The sequence below is a fragment of the Vanacampus margaritifer genome, chromosome 2, assembly GCF_051991255.1.
Source record: "Vanacampus margaritifer isolate UIUO_Vmar chromosome 2, RoL_Vmar_1.0, whole genome shotgun sequence".
Lineage (NCBI taxonomy): Eukaryota > Metazoa > Chordata > Actinopteri > Syngnathiformes > Syngnathidae > Vanacampus > Vanacampus margaritifer.
The window spans coordinates 22197864-22220988 of record NC_135433.1 but is presented as its reverse complement, the minus strand read 5'-3'; the positions used below and the strand labels follow the sequence as shown (position 1 = coordinate 22220988).

Here is a 23125-nt window from a genome sequence, read left to right as displayed (position 1 = left end):
GACAGATGGTTAGGATTAGGGTTGCTCATCACCTGTTGTAGATGCTCATATTTGTTAAGGTTGACCAAATTTTTCAGGAAACACATTGGGCAAATATCACAAGATCTGATTTCAAAGAATTAACTTTTGGTGAAAGCTGGTGAGTAAGGTTTAGAGGCTCGCATAGAGGTAACGGTTTGTTATAATTGTTAGAAAAGAATAAGAAGATGAAAGTCAACATGAAGCAAACTTCGTCTAATTTTTCCAGTGTTAGAGCAGGTCTCAGTTTGTTGGTGACTAGGCAGCAGTATTGGTTAGAGTTAGAGCCTTAGAGTGCAGGTGTACCTAATGTTGTGTCCACTTTGGGAAATGGTGCACAAAGGGGGTTATTTTATGGATCAGGTGGTGATTTTCTAAACAATTAACGCCTCAGTACGCTTCATTTGTATTTAAATTAACTTTTTAAGAATAAACCGTCTTTCTCCCACACTGAGGCCTATTACTGTCATACATTACGGTCATGATGAGAGTAGTTGGAGATTTTTTTTTTTTTTTGAGGTGGTGTAAAAAGTTTGAGAAGTATGTGGATGGTGGGAGGGGGTATGTTGGGGGGCATGCATCTTACTCGGCCAACCAGCTCCCCTGGCGGAGGAAGACGCACCATCAGGGAGACGCGAGGGGAGGCGCAAGTGTTGCGGAGCTGCACGCCGCCTCTCTCTATAATAACCAGCCGCTCACACGCTCGCTCTCACTCCATATCCACTCGAGTGCGCGCTGCGGATGCCTCTACGCCAACGGACCACAACTTCCCCCCCAGAACGTCGTCTTCTTGGTGCATTTGTGATTTCCTAGAGGATTTCTCCACTGGATTACGTTTTTGCCAAGTGATCTTAAAGAAAAAGTGCTAAAGAAGGATTTTGGGGCCGTGCAAGTGTGAAGGACAAGTGCACCGCGCTTCTGGCTTTACTTGGGATTGTCGCACTTTTTGAGGAGCTATGTTGAGCTGTGTTGCACAGCTTGTTGCGCAGGAGTAAATAAATATATACTTTTTTTTTAAAGCAAAAACAAACAAACAAACAAACAAACAAACTATCTTGCACACACATTTCTATAGGAGCACCACCAAAGCCCACTCGCTTTCTCTCCCCCGCCCTGAGGGGATGGTCGAGGGTCCTCGGGGGCCAGGAGCGACTGCGCGGCTCCTCCACGACCACTTCGTCTCATTTAGGGTTCAGTCCAAATTAAAAGGGAGATGAGAGCCGCAATTTATTACTTCCTGCTGTGGACGACGTACCTGCTGCTGGCCACCGCTCAGGTAAGCCCCCCACAGAGAATCTACGCGTGTTTCATGGAATTCGAGCCCACCACCCCTCGAAAGAAAGGAGAGTTGTCAACCCTCTCTGGTTATTTTGGGCATTTGTTGCTTAATTTGTTTGTAGACTGAGCCAAGTCGGCAAACTTCATGGGAACAGCTCCGGGTGTTATAAATAGTTACTGCTGCGTGAGCGCAACAAGTGCAAAAAATAAAATAATATGCGCACTTTGAACACCAACTTGCACCGCCAGACTCCCTAATCCAAATGCTATTCAACGCACCATCGCAAGCATTGAAGAATGAGAGAAAAACACAACAACAAAAAGCTTAATTAACTACTTTGGAGTCAAAAATTCTTCCCTAATGGATCAGCAGAGTGCAGCAGTGCCACTGCAAAACGTGTCCAACGCGCTTGTTTGAACAAGAGAGCGTTTTAGTTTTAAATGTGCAACTCCCACCCACCTAATCATCTCTAACTCTCTCCTTGTTTGATTTCTCTCTCCGCACCTTCTCCTCCTGCTCGGTGCTGAAGGAAGTGCACTTTCCCCAGGAGCTGATCGACAGACTGTCCCACAGTGAAATCCACAGCATCAGCGACCTCCAGCGGCTGCTAGAAATTGACTCCGTAGGTAAATTCTGCCTCATGATTCCTTTATTTCATTCAATTGAAGTTTTTTTTTGCATGTTTATTTATTGTTAAAGTTAGCCTACGTGACGTAATAGGCCAACACTTAATTTGGACTGTCATCGTGTACAGTGGATTCTGCCTAGTCAGCAGTTTGGATCAGGTCAAAGTACTTTTGTCTTGGATTAAGTCCAGGCAATAGTGGGCATGATTCATTGAGATGCGATGTCGGGTCTGAAAATGCCGGAGGAAAGACGTTGTTGACTTTAATTGGTGTATTAGTGGTTAGCACAAATGCATCAAGTCCTAAGGTTCCGGGTTCCAGTCTCGGTTGCATGTTCTGACAATATTAGTGTAGGTTTGAGGAGCCTATTGAAATTTGTGCATTGATGGCAAAAACTCACCAAACACCCCCTCCCCCAGCGGGCTGATGCGCTCATGGTTGGCACGTGGGCCTCACAGTTGAGAAGTCCCTGGTTTGAATCTCAGACTGGCTAAAAAGTGTTACATAACATGGACGCTTGGCATTCAGCACAAGTCATTTTGGACACGCAATATTGCGTTAATGTAGCGACTTGTCACTCAGCTTTCACAAAAAAATGCTTTGGACTCTTAATATTGCAGCAATGTGCATGCCTGCCGCTCAGCATCCACACAACACATAGTTTGAATACAGAGAGAAGTTTGAGGATTGATAGTCATCTCTCAGGATTCAAAGAACGAAAGTGCTGAATGCACAATTCAACATTAACTCATTCACTGCCATTGACGGCTATAGACGTCAAAAATTAATTTTAACTATTTCCATTAGTTTAACATTTTTTCCACTTTTGCTAACAAGAGTATGAAAAGCTAGAATTTTTTTTATTGTAAATTTAGAACAGATATCAAATTTGTGATTAATCGTTAGTTAACAAGTGAAGTCATGTGATTAATAACAATTACAATTTTTAATCACCTGACGGGCCTAATTAAAAAAAATTAATACAAGGGGCGTTTAATCGTAATTAATCGCATGATAATTTTATATCTGTTATAAATGTACAGTAAAAAAATCTAGGTTTTCATAAAAAAATTTAATGAAATGAAAAAAAATGTTAAACTAATAGAAATAGTTACCATGAATTTTTGACGTCTATAGTCGTCAATGGCAGTGAATGAGTTAATGTGAACACTCCGAATTGACATTGGACATAAAATAGTGTTAGACCTAACGCTCATCTCTCAGAATTCAGCAATACTGTACTTACTTTGAACTTTTGTCTCTCAGCACACCAATAAATATTTGGTTGTACACAGTTGCACTCGTCTCTCAGCATTCGCACAAATACCACAGATGCCGGGACTTGAAAGTAGTAGCACTGCTTTGGCACACACCCTCTGTGCTCTCCTGGAATCAAGTGCATAGGGCATCGCCACGGTAACGCCACTGGACAGGAAATAACTGTGCACCCAAAGAACTCTACTACAGTAGGATCTTACATGAAAAAACAATAAGTAGTGCAGACTGTGCACGAGCCCCCCGGCCCCGGCCCCGGCCCTGACCCCACCCCCCTCTCTCTCCTCTGCTACAGTTTTTATTTAGGGGGTAGCGTGTTAGCTGTTGTTACCGCGGTAACGTGGCTTTTAAGCCAGCCGCCTGTCACGTATCCTGTAAACAGAGATGGCCGCTCGCAAGCTTCAGGTTCTTGGAGGTGCTGCTTGGTCTACTCGGTCTTAGATCCGGTTTCCAAGTACTTCACATGAGCTACTATTTACACAGGCTGCAAGAAAGCATTTCAACCGGCCTGCCATGATATTCTAAAAACAAACTAAAGCCACCAACGTTTATCATAGAGAATCTGCTTCAGATTGGATCTAGTTTGCCCAAAAATGGCTGATTTCACAAAAATGGCCACTTTCCTGTTACATTTTCAGCATGGGTCCTCAAAACCTTTTGGTGTGTCCTGCTACAATATAAATGTCCACCAAACGTTGTGTCGATGGATGAAATGAGTGTTTTGGGCTTTAAAATGTTTTGGTTAACCTTTGATATCAAACTACTACTACTACATTATACATCCACTACATTTATTGTTTGAATGCTGAGAGACAAGCATTCACTAAACATTTTATTGTGGGGTCAAATTTACTTATGATGAATGCTGAGATATGAGTATTTATGTTGTTTTGTACACCCACACTAGCTATTAATTGTCTAAATGCTGAGGCATGAGCGTTCAAGACCAACACTTGTTTTGTGCATTTAAAACTTTTGCCTGTAAAATGCTGGGAGACAGTCCAACACATTAGCACTATATTGTGTGTACAATATTACGTATGTTGAAAGCTGAGAGACAAATGTTCACATTAACACAATATTGTATTGTATGGCAGAGACAGTCTTTGTGCAAATGGTGAGAGGCAAGCATTTCACATTAGCACAATAGTGTGTTCCCAAAACATTTTTTATGTGAATGCTGAGAGACAAGCCTCCATAATAACACAAAATTATGCATCCAAAATATCATATACTGCATGCTGAGCTATGTGAACATGAGACATACTGATATTGTTTGTGCACCCAAACTATTGAATGCTGAGACATGACCATGCATAGCGACACTCGCTAAAACATTGTATAATAAGGTATGCTAAATGCTGAGACATGAGCATTTATACTTTTTTTTGCATGTCCCAATAAATTATTGAGGGAATGCTGAAACACAAGCATTTCTCTCTCTCTTTTTGCCTGCCAAAATTATTTATTATAATCTAAATACCGAGAAACAAGCCGTGCACTTTAAGTCTTTTGTGTGCGTCTATAGTAGTAACTGTGTGATTGCTGGGAAAAGTACATTAACGTGATATTGTGTGTCACTTTTGGCCAGCGGCGACGCTTTTGTTGCACTGCTCGCACACTGGGTTTGAACATGCAATGCGGGATAACAAGGGAAGTTTATGTAGTGTGTTTACGCGAAGGCCACAGCTGTCTACGCACACGCAGGTAGACCCCGCCCGCTGCGCAAACATCTCAACTCTGCGCAAACATCCTCGGTCTGCTCTCAGCATGCAGCGTAGGATGTGAGCAGGCTTTATTATTTGACTACGCCGTCCTCTGTAATATTCAGGGCGGCGGCCAAAACAAGTTTTATCAGATGAGTTGAAAAAGCTGAGCAAGTGGCTTGAGTGGAAGAAAACATGTGCTTGGAAAATGGGCAAAATTGGGCAAAATGGGTGACATGAAAGTGCTCATTAGGCAGAGGGGTTGCCAAATGAGTACTTTTTGTCAACATGCTGACTCACCTGGAGACTTTCCACCTGCACTCAGAAGCGGTGACGTCATTGGCTGCATTTATGCCGCAAGTCGCAATGGCAAATTCCCATTAAGTGGCTGAAGGGGAGATTGTCGCGCGTGGTCGAAGTTTATATTAGTATTATTGTTTTGTTTTGTTTTTTGGAAGTTATTCATTATTTAGCTCATTGACTACAAAAAATGTCAATAATAATTTATCATTATGATTATTGGTTTAATAATTAATTGAGCTTTATTTTATGCTTTATCATTTATTTTGATGCTACACTGAATTGGCAATAAAGCGTTCAAATGTTAGCATTCAGTTAATAGCATTCACACGCAATTTCTCCAGAAATTGCACTTTGTCTAGTTACAATGTATAATTATTTCTACTTTTTTAAACAATTATTTTAAATAATTAAATTGTTTAAGGTTTTATCATTATTTTACTTTATTAAATATAAAATTGTATCCAATATTCGTTGGGATTCTTTTTTTTTATTCAAATTTTATTATGTTGAATTTCACTATTATTTCACATTTATTTGTCACTTTTTCCTCAATTTTATTTTTTTAAATTAAATCAATGAATTGCATTTTTACCCTGCACTAAAGTTGCATCATAATGACACAAACATTACTTATCATAATAAGCATTATTAAATGACACAAAACTAACTGACACTATTATATATCGTTATGGCTTATAATGTTTAATTTTAATAGTTATTAACGTTCCCATCTTCTGTTTTGACGAGGTACGGGAAACAATGTCATCGAAGGGCCCAAGCATCACAAGCACCACCAGCACCATAACCAGCACCAGCACAAGAACTCCTCCCGCCATCCTGGTTACTATAGCGACCTGAAGAGCTCGCAGCTCCACAGCCGCCGCAAAAGGAGCCTCGGTAAGACTTACTTGATGTCATCGCTGGTGTGGAGGGCCGCAAGTCGTAAATCAAGCCAGGTTGCACCTGCTTGTCATCACATTGGCCGTTTGGTGTCAATCCTATTTGACATAAGGATGACATCATGTTTGGATCAGGGTCAAATTAGATCTCTTCACATTTCATTAAAAAAAGCCATGATTAAATTTGTTACTTGAATTGTTTGAATTTACAACTGCAGTTCTCATCCATTTAATTGCTTTTATGCCCTTTTCTTTATTTTAGTTTTTTTTATGCCGCATTTAAATTCAATTAGAATCATCAACCTTTTAAAATATTTGTTTTAATTCAAATTTATTTTCTCCCCAAAAATAATTGTATTGTATTAATTTTATTGACATGTATTTTTATATTTAAATAACCATTATAAATAATATAAAATGATTTAAAGAAATTAAAACATATGTTCCTCCTAATTTTCTTATTATTTAAAATATTTTTTTAAATAAATTGTTTATTCTTCTGTTGCTGTAGTCTAAAGTTTCATCCTGACAAATTTTATTATATTTTCAAAATGTTTCTTCATTAAATTATGCATAACACATTTTATTGACATATATTTAATTTAATGTAAAAATTTGTTTTTAATATGAATTTTAGTATTGTTTTAAAAAACATTAATTTATACCCTTTTTCCGCTGTACTGACTACTAAAAAGAATATTCATCATAATATTTAATCTAAAAATTATTAGTTTTTTGTTTTACTAAATTAGTTTCCCTTTTGTCTGCCGTTTAAATTATAGATGGCATACATGGTTGGCATGCTATCATACGGTATTTTTTTTATTTTAAAACGTTAATGTTAGTGTTTTTTTTTCTTTAAAATGATCTTTTCTTGTTTTTCTGCTGTGCATTACTATAAAAATGACTATAATAATAATAATAATTAAAAATATGTATACGATGCTAATGTATCTCTTGTAAGCATGTTACTGTGAACCTGCAACCACTTGAACAGATCTCAAGTGGTTGCAGGTTCACAAACAAAGTGCAAAGGTGTTTTTTTAATGGTGGCACAGCTCGTATTGATACGGTACGATATACTTTTATTTTCCCCGTGGGGAACTTTTTCTTGGACTCCGTCCAGCTGCAGTTTACAGTAAAGAAAAAACAACAGAATAGAAAGAGATAAAATTAAAATTAAATAAGAAGTGCAGCAATAAGTAGAAGTGTACATGTGTAGAGAAGTACATACATGAGGACTGCACACACCCATATACACACACACACTCATATATATATATATATATATATATATATACACATGAGTATGTACAGCACGGCTGCATATAGTCCACACACACAACATTGCACCATATATCTTATTGCACTTATTGCAGTTAATGTCGGTTGTTAAGCAGTTTGATGGATGTCGGCAGGAATGAGTTCTTGTAGCGGTTCAGCCTCGTTCTGGGGGCCCTGAATCTCCTGCTGGAAGGCAGTAGCTGGAACTCATGATGCAGAATGTGATTTTCTGTGCCAGTCCGGTGACGGACCGCTCATAAAGCATCTGTAGGGAAGGATGATTCCTGACCCCCATGATCTTCATGGCAGTCCGCACCAGACCGGCAATCTGTGATCTTGACTGCACAGTCAGGTTGCCGTACCAGGCCGCAATGCCGTATCTGATGTTACTTTCCAATGCAGCCCGGTAGAACAACAGCATGATCCTCTGCTCCACTCCATAGACCCTAAGTCTGCGTAGGGAGTAGAGACGCTATTGGAGTTTGGAGCAGAGACTTCCAACATGTACCCTCCAGCTGTGGTCACCAACAGTTTTTGGATCAAATATCACCTCCTCTGTCTTTCCCACATTGAGCACAAGATGATTCTGGTCACACCACTGGACAAATTTCTCTATTTCTGAGAAATAGTCCAGTGGGCTACCGCCGGCCTGCAGCAAGCTGACGATAGCTGTGTCATCAGAGAATGATGTGCACATTGAGGATGCACTTTTTGCTGAGAGGCGAGACACGCGTCAGGAAAGGAATATGTCCTTGAGCGTGGAAATTCCACACATTCAAGGCGTCAAGTTTCAGCTCGCCAAGACCTTCTGTCACATTTCTTCATCAAATGCCGAGCGATCGCCGCGATATCTGATCGAGGCGTGGAGAGAGAGAGAGAGAGAGAGAGAGAGAGAGAGACTCTCGCGTGACGTGCGTTGTGGCCCGATGGCAGCGCGCTTGTGTTTGCTCCAATTTCATGCCAAGTGCATGATAGGGGATGTTGAGGATGCTGGAAGTGCACCAAAAGTTCTCCATGCACTGAATATGCCGCATATCACGCCTGTAAGTTGGAAATCACAGCATTTCATGACAGATGAGACTGCTTCAGGGGTCAGAGGTCAATCCCTTTGAACATGTTGAGACTCAAATCAGAGAAGACACTCCAGTTCAATTGAATGTATTTTAATTTCATATTTTACAGTAGCTGCTCACATTGGTTGCAATGCTCTAATTTGACTAAATTAAATGTGACATTTTATTTTGATTTAGTGGCTCCAATTCAAATGAAACATTTTATTTTTGTGTTTTCTTTCATTTTTTAAATTGTATTTTATTTTACCTGGTTTTAACTTAATTAAAGTGAAAGTCAATCTTAAACATTTCTTGACAATAATATGTTATATGTGACCTCACTAGTCTAAATATGACATTCTGATTAATATAACATTTTTGGAATATGAGTTATGAAGCCATTTTATCCATCTTAGGGGACGGCCATTTTGCCACTTGCTGTCGACTGAAGATGACATCACAGTTGCTCAGGGCTCAGGCAACGACCAATCAGAGCAATCAAACAAAGCTCACCTGTTTTCTGAAGTTGCACTGTGATTGGTTGTTACCTGAGAACTGAGCAACTGTGATGTCATCTTCATTTGACAGCAAGTGGCAAAATGGCCGCCGCCTGAAGTGGATAAACACGCTGGATTTTGCTGCTTAACTCATATTCCACTATCACGATATTAACTAGAATACTGTATTTAGACTAGTAAGGCTGCATAGAACATATTATTGTCCCAAAAATGTGTTTGGGTTGTCTTCCCCTTTAATAGAGTAGCTGGTCACATTATCCATGCGTGTATGGACGTTGCTTGGCACAGAATCATCCAAGCTCAGTTCAGTAGACCAAAGACTTTTGTGGCTAATGTGCACTCAACAGGCGTTTTGGGTGTCTTCTGCCCAGTGTCAAACATGGTTGGGTGTGACCTGAGGCAAGACAAACGTCTCCTGCGTGGACTGAGTCATCAAATAATAGTCAGCGAAAGAATGCAACAAGCAGCCAGGAAAGCAAAAGGGCACACTACAGCAGCATGCGTCGGAAATTGCCCATTAATTCCGACACCTTATTTTCTCCTCCCTCATCCCTCCATCTGTCCCTCCAGTGGAGGAGGCGGTCCCGGCGGCGTGCAAGACGCGGACGGTGATCTACGAGATCCCCAGGAGCCAGGTGGACCCCACGTCGGCCAACTTCCTGATATGGCCGCCCTGCGTGGAGGTGAAGCGCTGCACGGGCTGCTGCAACACCAGCAACATGCGCTGCCAGCCCTCGCGCAAGCACCACCGCACCGTTAAGGTAGGCAACACTTTGCAACGCTTCATCAACGTGTCGTGAATGTATCCAAATGCTAACGTTAGCATCCAGGGGAACCTCACTCCATTTAAATTCAATAACTTGATTCTAAAACTTGCTCTCGTCCTGTTTTGGAAGGCAGCCCATCTGGGCAAAAAAAATTGGGTTCAATGGGCCTTCTGCTGGTTTGAAGTGAACTCCGTGACCCCCTTCAAGGCTCTTGAGCCGAAACACAACCTAACCTTGTTCATACCCATCAGAGCTTCTTCTTGATCATGAAAAATCCATAAATGGATTTCTCATGGCTGTCCGCAATCCGGCTACTCTATCTGTTTGTCTCTTTGTCTTGTCCGGAAGCCTGGAGGACACCGTGTGACAAAGAGCGAAGGACTGAAAGGGGCTGTTTTTTTTTTGTTTGTTTTTGCACGGTTCCCAGAAGCCTCTCGGCTCGCTTCAAACACGTCCCCCTTTTCTGTTCAGCGTCAAGAGTGTGAACGCTGTGGCTCGAGATGAGTCAAACATCTGCTGTATTTAGACGTCGCTTGGCCGAAGGCACGGCAGACATGCAACGATCCTCGTCTTGCATGTTTGAGTCTGGACTCGATTGTCTTTGCTCTTTAATCACCGGGACGACGTTCTGTCCTCGGTTCAGTGTGTTAATTTATGGCTGTTTGCTTTGGATTTGGACCGTGCCAGGTGGTATAATTGGTACCTGGCCGCTCAAAAAGGACAAATCTGACATCTTATTGTTAAAAGAAACAGTCCCATTGCTAATATATTGAGTAACATGAAGCAGCATTTCAGACCCTGGGCGGATTAGATTGACATGGCAACACAAAGAGGCTGAAATCTGATTGGACAAATCCACATCCATCTGCTGGAACCATTGCGTCCAATAGAAATACCAGGAAAGGAAAACAAAAGAGTGTTAGGAAAAAAAATAATAATAAAAGCTTAGTGCTTCTGATCCGCCACCGGATTCAAATCGGATCTGGGCAGACATTCTGGCTTTTAAACGTTCAGAAATGCTGAGTCATGTGGAAGTGGGAGCGTCTGTCTGCACGCAAACACGTCTTATTTCTTATGCGAGCCAGTCCGCAGCGTCAATAGCAGCTCTGTCTGTACTCAAACGAGACGGCGACTGGTCGGGGAGACACTGGTGAGCGAGCCTCCGTTCAGACGGAATGTCACGATCCTGGCCACTTTGTCCCTTGTGTGACACTGTGAGAGCTTGGTCGCCGGAGGAGGGGACAAATATGTGTGCGGGTGCATCTTTGAGTGTTTTGTAGCTTAACAACACAAACATTTTCAATACAATGCACTTCATAGATAGGCATTCAGTTTTGCTTGTTCCAGAGGTTGGGTACTATGTCATGGACTGGTCTAACTAACTAACTAACTAATACAAAACAATTTTTTTGTAGGTACCAAAAAGATTTTCTAATTGATACATTTTATTAAAATGAAATAATTATCCCGAACCTCCATTTGTTCTATAAATGATGGCAAGAAATCTTATTAGGCTTTTATGCATAAAAATACTGAAATACACTTTATGGAAAACTGACATCTTTGTTGTAGGTTAGCAATATTTTTTTTGTTTTTCTTAAATTCATACAGTAAAAAAATACACTCAACCTCAAGTTTTATGACCACTTGTCTGGATTTCTTGCCAAAATAACCACAATATAAATTAGTAGAACACTTTTTGGGTGATGAGATTACTAAAACTAAAATCCATCATCCTTCCTTTTCAATTCATGTTTTCTTTCTGATATGTTATTATAACAGCCTCCAACACAACATATACTACATTGCAAAATCCAAAATGACAAAAGAGCTGACGGGATGAAGCCATGGCTTAAAAGAGTTTAGTTTCTTTAGAGTTGTTGGTGAGCTGGAGACTATGCTCGTTTATTTGGGGGCGAAGCGGGGTACAAGCAGTTGCGAAAAAATGCAATCGGTGAGTTGCATCGTTTAGCTTCTTTTCTATTAATTTCCAGAGTGTCCTCTCGGAATCAACGTCCACTTTGTGCTTCTCCTGACATTCATTCGAAATCTAAAAACGTCGCACACTTGTTTTGCTTCGCCGGGCCGCGGCTAGGAAAAGAACACACCCGCTGCCACTTTGCATTTGTCCAAATACACCTTTATTTATGTATTTATTTATGTATTTATTCCCAGCCCTTTTTTCCTTTATGCTTTGGCTGTGTACTGTAAAAGCCTGTCCTGATGTTAATCTGGCAGTGGAATAGAAAAGACAACTTTAATTAAGATGTATGCTAGAACAGACTCTCAAAATGTATGAATCATTCACTCTTTTCCCTCTGCGTCCAGTATTACTAATACTTTTCAGACAGGAAGTAAGTACACGCGTGAGTGCGCTCTCGCATTCTTTCGCACATTGTGTACTTGTGTGCGCATGTATGAATAGCGAAGCCTCTCTGTTTGTTCTTCCACCAGTAAACAGGCCACGACACGGCTTGAACTCATTCAGCTTTGGTGTCGTTCATTCGTGAACATGCGCAAATTGTGTTAGAGATGAAAGCGAGGATGAGGTGCAGTAGTAGAGTGCAGACCTCTGCCAAGGCCAAACTATTTAGGAAAATTGGGGAAAACTCGTATTTGTTTGTTATTTTTTTGTTTGTTAGCAGGCTACTGTTCTATTTACGCCATATTAGAAAAAAAATGTAAAAAAAATAAAAAGTGAAAATTTGTTTGTCATTCTGTATAATGGCATATTAGGGCCACATATAAATATACATTTTTAGAGGGTGGGGCAATAAAACGTGCAAAAAACTCAGAAATTTGTGACTTTATAAAGTGGCAAATTTATGAGTTTGTAAAGTGGCAAATTTGCCACTTTATAAAGTAACAGATTTGCAAGAAAAAAACTAGACACTTTATAAAATGAAAAGGTAAGATGGAGACAAATTAATTCTTAATTTAAACTTTACTCGGCAGTTAGAGCGACAACACTTCCTGATCAGCTGACTAACCCAGCATATTTTAGGTAAATGCAAGTGAATAATGGAAAACAGCAGATTCGACACATCAACTTAGCTACTTGTACAACAAAAATACCAAAATGTACGAATGTGTAAATAATAATTCTGGAAACATAAATGTACAAGTAAATATACATTTTAACAAATTACCTTAAATGCTTGATCCAAAGCGAGGTATCTTTGTCGCTGGCAGTACCCAAACGCTTCAAAGTTTGAATGCTTAACATGATAAAGCCATTACTATCTCCTTATTTGAAACCCCGACCAAAAAGTATTGGCAGAAACAACTAAGTAGTACACTAAATGTATTTCTCGTAAGTTTCTGAGTTTTTTTCCTTGCAAATCTGCCACTTTATAAAGTTGAAAATTTGCCACTTTATAAACTTGCAAATAGAAAGTCGCAACTTTGCCACTGCAAATTTAAGATTTTTTTTCCTCGGAAAGTGGCAAATTTGGGAGTTTTTTTCCTCAGAAAATTGCCCCCATGCTTGAAAAAATATACATTTATACGTGGCCCTAATACATAGTCGTAATTCTGCGCTTTTTTTAACATGCAATTTTGTAAAACCAGGGTTCATGTAAATTTGTTGTCCTAATTTTTATCAAAATAAATGACCTGTAATTATGGCAGCTATAGCTTCACTTTTTTGTGCGTTTTTTCTACAAATGAGCGATGAGAACATACTAACTTCTGTCAACTGGTTTTAACCTGACACCATATAAGGTAGCTTCATCTAATCGTGATGGTGTATTTTGGCAACAAGTCACTTTTGATGGCCCCGTGTACAAGTATTTGGCAGAGGTCCTCGAGGGTCATCGGCTCACATCTGTGTAAACCTAAGAGGGAGATTGTTTTCGTCTGTGTGTATGCGTGTGTATGTGTGTGAGACAGAGTGCGCTCTATGTCATGCTACATAAACTCCCCCACCGCCGCGTGGCGACAAGGCCATTTGTGTGCGAGGAAGACGGGGCCGCAGAGTAATGAAGTGTTGATGGCCGCCCGATCAAAGCGGAGGCTTGACAGAGGCCAGGCGGATGTAGCCACACTGCTGAGTGTGGGGGTCCCTGGCCACTGAACCCCCGCCCGCACCCGCCCGCACCCGCCCCACTCCCAACCATGACACACATGCAAACTCTGGCTATTACCTTAGTGACAGCAGGTCAGATACAGGACTCTCACTTTGTCTGATTTAGAATAAACTAGAATGGGACGGCAAGTTAAGAAGGAAAATAATGTCGTTCCCACATATGAGGCGATGAGACAACTGTACATAGAAAGAACAACAGTCTACTTGGGAATGAAACAAGCAATACTAACAATCAGCATAGAAGTGACAGCTGTACAGCAATAAGTAATATATCAGCAGTTTAAAGCCCCTTTGCACGCTGTAGCAGAGGAAGACTGTAGACATTTTTAGTGCAGCCCAGCGGGTCATGGGAGGATCCCGTCCAGGCCAAGGAGTCGCTCGACTACCGCCGTGCCGGCTGGATCGCATCAGTTAGTATTTCAATATGTTTCATTTTTTTCCCCTTCTCTCTTCTGTGACTTCATCCTCCACTCCTTTGTCCACTGCTGGAATCTGATATGAAGTCGACATTCACTCCCTCGCTAGTTCTTTCTCGCCCTTTCCACCAGTCTGGTCTCTTGACCTCCATGACCTCCTCCATTGTTCTGCGGAGGATCCTAAAGACGCGATTGGGAGTATTCTTTGATATTTGATCTAGCGCCTTCTGCTGCCCTCAGATATCCACATCTGGCGATCCGTCATATTTTGGGTTGTGCCACGGCGGGTCTTTGTGGGCATCGCCGATTACCTCCAGACGTGATAAATGCTCCCCTTTTATGCCGCCTGTGATAACCTCGCCGCTCGTCAGCCTGAGTGCATGTTATGACGGGTTGAAGAAGAGGGCAGCAGCAGGTTGTCTCGCCTCTCTGTGGTTTCCCCCCCCCTCCCTCGGAAGATCATCTCTACTTTCTCTCCAGTACACTCCGAGAGTTCTTTCTCTTTGTGGGGCACAAGCTCGTATTGTCTCGCTGGCCTAATTTCCTCCCCGGCCGATGAGTCGCCATCCCGCCAGCTCGGTCACTTTCAATCCCTCCGTTCTCTAAACAAACATGCAATTTTATTTATTTTCGCTCCATTTTTGTCCCGCTTCCAAGTCTTGGCGGCCCGTTGGTGTACATCCACATCCCCGTTGTATTTTCCTTGGAAGGCAAGAGTAAAACTTTCCCCTCCGTCATGCTCTCATCGGCACTCAGGGAATTCCCAATTAAAAGCGAGCAAGACAATCGGCTTCACACAGAGGCTCTTGTCAGAAGGGGGGGGTTTGGATCTGGGACTAACCAAAGGGGGTGCACTTCCCAGAGCCCCCTGCCTCACCCCAACCCCGCGGATCGGATATCATTCCCCGAAGCCACTCAAGGGACTCTTTCTCAGGGCCCCGGCTTTCTCGGGAGCAGTTTGATTTATACAAAGAGTGTGGGGGCCCCCTCGTCGTAGCATGGGGGTCTCTTTTCTGATGTGTGTTTTATGTGGGAAGTCATTGACTCTGCGCCGGATAAGAAGCCTTTGTACTGAGAGCGAAGAAGTGCACGTGAAATAAATCTGTCTAGGAAAGTAGGCGGGAGGGACCGTGCCTTCCCTGTTAACACCTTTCCATAACACACGCACGCACGCACGCGCACACAAGACGAGAAATATGGGAGAGAGTGCTGACAAAGTAGGCAGTGGAGGAGCTTGTTTGAGGAAAGTATTGTTTTGCACACATTCACACCAATATGAAGGTTTATCCCTGTATGATGTTTTTCACTCTGCTATGGGAGGAATAAGGAGTCAAAGTGACTTGAGGTGGGCTCTCAGCAAGGGGGGGCCATCACTATAATAGACCGTCGATGGTTATTTGTCAACAAGGAGAGACATTGTATTTCTACTAGGGCTGTAGTACAACTCGAATCCGGACTCAAGACATTTCTTTTGTTTTTTGTCTCGGACTTGACTTGGACCCTTGACATTGCAACGTCACTCGACTGAGTCCTACTATGTTTTTATTCTTAAAAATTGCGTCCTCCTTTCAAAGTGACTTAAAATAAAGTTTTCAGATAATCAAAATTGACATTGTCCATGGCCACCCGGTGAACATGATGAAATTTCCCTAATTTTCATGTCATGAAAATGTCATTTTTCTGTTTTAAGGTTTACTCTTGATCTCATCTGGACTTGGACTTGGACTCGAACCTTGTGGACTGGGACTTGATTTGGACCTTTGTGACTCGCACTTGACTTGGCCTCGGACCTTTGTGACTTGGTCTTGACTTGGACTGGGACCTTTGTGACTTGGACTTGACTTGAACTCGGACCTTTGTGACTTGAAATTGACTTGGACTCGGACCTTTGTGACGAGGACTTGATTTGGACCTTTGTGACTAGGACTTGACTTGGCCTCGGACCTTTGTGACTTGAAATTGACTTGGACTCGGACCTTTGTGACTAGGACTTGATTTGGACCTTTGTGACTAGGACTTGACTTGGACCTTTGTGACTCGGACTTGACTTGGACCTTTGTGACTTGGACTTGACTTGGACTCGATAAACTACAGCCCGCGTTTCCACCAAGCATTGATGGGGATAAGCATTGATATTTAAGAATTCTTTCAGTTGATGTTGATTAATTGCCTCCTAAAGGAATTGAAAAAAAAATGGGGCACTACTTTGCTGTAAACCGCAGAGGCACTGCTGATTCAGTCTTAACCAGCTGTTTAAAGAAGAAGAACAAGACAATTGGCAGGTATTGGAAGATTAGGGTTGAGATCTACTCTCAAACTTGCTGTTTTCCGAAGTAGTATCAGAGGCGTAACAAAGAGTCACCTCCAGGAGACACCAGGTGCTTTGTTCTCTAATTATCATATTCTTCCATCCCATCTCCCATAATTCTACCCAGAACATTTACTCAAAAGTCGAAACAGTTCCCAGGCACACAGCAGTCTATTGAGTGGCCAATAGAGAATCTGAACTTGTGAAAACACAAAAAATTAAATCTAATGAACATGAAGATCACTTAAAACTATGTCGCATTCCTCTGAAGCCATCTTGCCTACAGAAATCGCAGTAGAAACACCATTGATAGCAAATGCAAGGTAACTCAGTGTCCTCATTCTACAGGATCAATCTCAATTTGATGCTGATTGAGTATTAGCGATGTTTTTCCAGGTTAATTAATGTCAGGCAGCCATACTGTCATCATGTTTTGTTCAGAACAATAAACCCTTGATACAGTCCCCATTGCCTTATCTGACCCGTGTTTGCATTTCTTCAGCATGTAACCTAGAAACTTGACGTTAATAGGTAACACATGAATGTCATCTGATGCTGTTCATGATCACAGTTGGCCCCCTCAGCCCTCTTTCTCAAATAACCCCCTCGTGTTTGCAAACACAGGGCGGAGGGGTTTGCCTTACGCGGTCGGTCCATCGCCTATCCCGTCTCCCTCACCGTGTCAAGGCCCAATAATGGTAAACACACCATCTTCCAGCCAGACGCTATTGTCCTCTGTTTGTTCACCACATACCTCCTGTTCTTGCTCAGCCCCATTTTCTCCCATCTTCTTCCTGCTTTCCCTGTATAGAAAGACACTTTCACAAAGGCTAAAGCATTCACTTCTATCGTAGCCTCTTCGGGCTGCCCCCCTGAGCTTTTATTTCACAGCATTGGCATGAGGGACATCGTGCTGCGTGCGTGTCAACATGCTTTGTTTTACCAGACAGACTTGGTATGTTTGCTTGTCTGCGTGACTAATTCACCACCGGGCACCGAGCCAGCGCAGGATGGAGGAAGAAAGCCTCTCCCGTCTTCTGCCGACCGTATCACCAGAGAGAGGCGGCCTGGAGGATTGTCGGTTCATATCCTTTCCCGTGCCGTGCACTTGAGATGAGTTGAAGCAGGAGGATGGTTGGGCCGGGGTGGGATATTGTTTCCACATGCCCTCCAGGCCCTTGCTGACGAACGAGGAAGTTACCTGCCCGTAGCACTTGGATCAGTGAGCAAAAAACGCATGTAGCACCTCCCCTGTTACACAACCCGATAACCTCCAAGCTGCCTTGTCTGGACAGCTTTAATCAAAACGCTTCCAGGCTGAAGGCTCGGAATTCCTGCAGTTCTTCTTGCTCTTTGGTACATTTCAAGTGGTTCTTCTGTCCCAAAAAGACCACTCTCTACATGTTGTCAGTAAATCAATCTGGTTACAAGACCTCTAACTTATCAACACCTTTCAGATGAACTTGAACAGTGATGATGATCCAACATCATTGACAATAAGACTTGGTCGACACACTCCAAAATAGAAAGTCTTTATGGCCAGGTGTCCTAATGCTTCTATAACTGTTAACATGTTGGGACAAGGTAGGAGAGTTTAGGTGTGTGTCTGGAAGTGGATGCTCCAGGCCTCATGTTGAAGCGTACAGTGGTGGTGGTGGTGGTAGTAATGGGGGATTTCCTAGTCGGTCCTCACCCATCCTTCTCCAATTGTTACAGCTTGTTCCGACAGGGTCATTAACAGTTTACACATTTGATCAACAGCCAAGGTGTTGACCTTGCAAGAACTGCAGTCAGTGAGTGTTTTGCTCGATGTTCATTGACGTCCAAACTTGATCTTTTTCTTGTCTCTACAGGTGGCCAAGGTGGAGTACGTCAAAAGAAGGCCCAAACTGAAAGAGGTCTTCGTACGGTTAGAAGACCACCTGGAGTGCGTGTGCACGTCGCAGCATCATGTCGTAGAGCACTCCGACGCAGAAACAGGTAAACCCTATCAACCGTTTCTTGGCTGTTGTTGTTATGTACCATAATTAGGGTGTTTTCACACTAGCTCTAGCATTTTTTCTTTTTGGCCGATTCGGTTTGACCAACCTATCAATCTGGGATCATCTCAAAGACGTACTGGTCTGAACTCGGGAGGCATTGCAAGAAAGTGATACAATATTAGCTTTATCCGTTACGGCCGGCAATCTTGGCAGCACGTATTCCGGTTTGCAGAGGTTTACGAATATTACGACCAGAGGTTAGTGGTAGATTACGGTGTCTTCCGAGTTAGGTACAAATTTATGTAACATTGCCCCCACTGGAACTCAACGCCATAACCGAGGACCCCTCCCCCCCCATGTTTACACGACATTTCTGCCTGTTTACATCTTCGCGACCAATGAGAAGAAGGTCATCTTTGTTGCGGATTTTTCAATGTGAAAAGTAACCGAATATTAGGACCAGAGATCTCAAAGTGTGAAAGCACCCTAACAGACATGCAGCCTTCCTGATAGAGAATTTTAAAAAACACACACACACACACACACACACAAAGTCTTGCCCTAATCCTTTTTTATAATCGCCCTTTCCTGCCTTCTTTGCGTCTGCTCAATGTTTCCTTTCCTTCCCTGTAGTCATGCCCCCACCCCGTTTTGCACCCGTTGACCTTTTCCTGAACAGTCTGACACACCTGTCAGGTGGCCGCCTATTGCAACACTGTAAAGTGTCAAAGTCAAGGCCTGAGGCCTGCTACATAGTTTTAGGTGGCCCTCTAAAGCTGCAAAAGCAAATCATGTACTACTTCATGTTACTTGAGAATATGTAACACTCAAAACTATTTTTTTTTCAAAACAAATTGAACAATCTGCTTTCTTTGACTTCTGATTTAAAAACTAGTTAACCATTAGTTTATTGTTACTGTTATATACAATTATATGATGACACGTATATAGATACTGTATATGGTCTCAAAGTCATAAACCTTTGCGGGACCTGTAAGTACAACGTGGCCGCTACAAAAATAAGTTTGATTGTCCTGCCGTCTTAAGAGCAAACATCCGTGTGTGTTGAGGCAAAATGTTTAAAGGCTGCTTGGAATGACACCAGGTAAAAATCCCCCCACGCGATCCCACCTTGCCCTGGCTTATCCATCCACCTCCTCATCCCTGCAACTGTTGCCTTGATCTGAAACCTTTGCGAGCAGATAAGTGCAATGATAAGGCATTTGAAGTAAATATTAATGTCATAGAGTAGTATCATAAACCCTCGCTTCTTTTGCTTTTTAACCACCCTAACCAAACTCCTCCCTCCTAATCCACCCTCCCCGACTTTGTGCTTTCAGGCCACCGTAGGGCAAAAGGTAAAAAAAGGAAATCTAAAAAGTTAAGGGCCCACATGGATTTTTTGGCGACATAACAAGTCGCACCCATTGCACCCCACCCCCACCCCCCACTCCAACTCTCCCTCTCAATGGAAAGCTGTGAAGGGAACAGGTAGGCGTCCTCTTGCCTCGCCAACCGGGTGCCAATCACTGTCAAGCCACCAATCACACGGGTTCGAGGAGGGCACCAAGCTCCCTAATCATGATAATGCTGCATGCATGCACTGATTGCAAGGCACACTGCGTCACTGTCATGTTGCTTGCGTGTGATTTTTTTTTTTTATGTCACCATTTGTAAGAAATTCTATACCACATATTTTGACTCTATGTACAGCCGACGATTGGAACTCAAAAATTGTCTTGTTACAGGAGGCTGTTGGACCTCCATTTTGTTTCAAATTTGATGAATTCTCCACAGAAACAGTGAAAATAGTGTGAGCCATATTTGGTTACAAAATAAAAGCTGCACTGCTTATATTGTGATTGATATTGGGAATAAAAATAAGAACATTTTGTTACATTTTTGGGCCCTCAAGGACAAGCACACTAAGAAAACTGGTCTAAAAGAAAAAACAAATGTAAATACTGAAAGACAGTTATAATTTTTTATTGTAAAAAAATAATAAATACTATGACATCCATCCATCCATTATCTGAACCGCTTATCCTCACAAGGGTCGCGTACAAAAACGTAAAAATAAAAATACATGAAAAATACAAACGACTGCTTGCAACATTTAGGAATATTTTTATATTCATATTTTATACTGAAAAATAATATGCATTAAAAAAAAAACATTTATTGAAAAATTGTGCAAAAAGTGAAATTTGAAACTACAATATGTTACAGACAGTTGCCAACAGGTGCGGATGGTCCACTGTACGTAGAGAACACTTTTCGGGAGTCAACATGCATGCACCAATGAATACAATCAGGCGCAAACAAAAACATCATGCATTTCTTTGATCTAGCTTTTGTGTTCTAATGTTTGGCTATCTTCTTCCACCACCAGTGGACGTGAGGTGAGGACGTCAGCGTGGGCTCATCGTCGCCACACAAAGAACTTTCCCTTTAAGACTGACGAACATAAGAAACAATGATGCCAAAGGTGCTTTTTTTCTTCAAACAAATCCAATAAAAGACTAGCGAGTGATGAAGAGGAGCGAACGACGCAAAGGGAGACGCTGAAAGGATTTTCCAGTTTCGGACACAACAGCGGCGTTTAAAAGCAGCGGATGACCTCCTGCAAGGCAACAAAAGTGCCCCGGCCCTCTTTTAAACGGACGCAGTGAGAAAGACGTCGACATGGTCGTCTTCGTACCGACCCGGATATTCCTTACAAACTATTTATACTTGAGGACACTTGAGAGGACTCATTCAGTTTTCACTATTGTCATCCTATTATTATTAATGACGGTGTATCGAGTCTTGTGTACGCTTTGGATAACGACAGGAGGAGACGCGGGAAAGCCAGTTGCAGGAAGATGCTTTATTTTTGTTATGAAATATATTACGCTTTCTTTTCATTGGTTATTGAATGTCTGTATTTAATCCATCTGGGCAAGAAAAAACACACACCCTAAGTGGTCCTTAATGTGCTTGAAATATGCGGACGCCATCAGGATTGTGCGCAAACAAGTTTTTCAGCCATATCACTGTAATGCTGATAAGGACGATGCCCACCCAGTCTGCTGTAACACACACACAGAGCAAAGTCCACCTTAAAGAGTGAATGAATAAGCAAAGCATGAATGAGCTTCTTGTTTGGAGCCCGGCCTTGCTTTCTACGCCATCCCTTCACGCACGTCACATCACAATGGCTCCTCCACAACACATGCAACTAAACGCTATTTTGGACAAGCACTGTCAAATCGAGCGAGCGGGCAAGCGAGCGGTGGTCCCGACAAGCCAGTGAGTCACCGTCAAAGCACGACGCTATCAGCTGAGAGCAGACAAAAGTCTGATCATCGTCAAGGGTGCTTTATTTATACACCACCACGTGTCTCGCCACTGTCTTTTGTTTTGCAATCTGAACAACAAAAAATGAATTCGAAAATTTGGGCCTTTTTTTTTTTTCAAAGAGAAAACAATACAAACCTTCCTTTATTGGATAAAGACAGCAGTAATCATAATTTATCTATTTATGTTCAACAATAAATGTATTTCTGCTCATCAAGAGTTTCCAAGTCTCAATTCTTTTGTGTCTTGGAGGAAGATTTGAAATGGCAATAAAGCATGCCCATAATAAAAGTTGCAAAAATCGCTCACACTCGGTCCTTGAATACAAGTACAGATCGTAAAAGAAAATACTGATACTTATTTATTTATGTAAAAGGAAGTGCAGACTGCAATGTACCTAACTAAAAAAGTGCAGAGCTGGCGAACATACTCACACTCTATACTTAAGTAGAAGCACAAATACTGTAAGATTGGTAAGAGTAGATGCACTCCTTTGGGTTAGGGTACTTAAGTAGAAGTACAGATAAGAGTAGTAAAATAAGTACTGATTCTCCTTAAGTAAAGGTTAAAAAGTGCAAACTCTGAAATGTACTTAACTACAAAAGTCCAGAGGTGTCGAAATTAGTCCATCTCTGTGTGCAAAATTTCAGATGCTCACCTGGAAAGAATACTCTCTCAAAAGTAAACAATTAAAAAGTCCAGTTCTGAATGTACGGTGGCCCCGAAGTTGCAAAACACAACAAATAACTAAACACTACAGCAAATAAAACGCACACACAAAATAATAATAAACAAATGACTGTCTGTTATCCATGACGCCCACGCACGGCAGTACTTTGAAAAACGTGCACGTTAGCTTCATTGCGCAGCGTAAAGCTCCTCTGTATGATGCCATGACACGTACGTGACATGTGATAGTGCTGTTGATGGATCCAGGAAACGCGAGCTCGGAGGCCTCAAGGCTGACCCGTTGTTGGGATTTAGCCAAAGGTCAAGGGTCGGACCCCTACGGGGGTCCGTAAGGTGCTGGGGGACTTTGGGACGTTTCCCGTGCGGTTTGCGCTTAATCTTTGAACTGGCGAGACCACAAAGTTCCTCTGAGTGGCTGAACCGCCTCGAGGGAGCACCACATCATTCCAAAAACTGCTGAAGGATTTCCCCCTCCTTCAAAACAGCATCTGACCTGTAACCACAAATATTACCTCTTGCAACTCAGAAAAGGTTCTTTTTACAATTGTTTTTCTTCTACTACTGTATATTGTTTAA

At 42.0% G+C, this 23125-nt stretch overlaps 1 protein-coding gene across 2 annotated transcripts; it reads left to right on the top strand.

Moving 5' to 3' along the window:
• Nucleotides 1-747: 747 nt before the first annotated feature.
• On the top strand, nt 748-22081 carry pdgfab (platelet-derived growth factor alpha polypeptide b). 2 transcript variants are annotated; one of them, XM_077555432.1, is made up of 6 exons: nt 748-1294; nt 1827-1923; nt 5955-6104; nt 9531-9721; nt 18392-18518; nt 20913-22081. In XM_077555432.1, the coding sequence occupies exons 1-6, from the start codon at nt 1232-1234 to the stop codon at nt 20924-20926; spliced, it is 642 nt and encodes a 213-aa protein (XP_077411558.1). In that variant the 5' UTR covers nt 748-1231; the 3' UTR covers nt 20927-22081. The 2 variants fall into 2 exon arrangements, with proteins under 2 accessions (XP_077411558.1, XP_077411557.1); XM_077555431.1 differs by lacking the exon at nt 20913-22081 and adding an exon at nt 19861-20607.
• Nucleotides 22082-23125: the final 1044 nt, after the last annotated feature.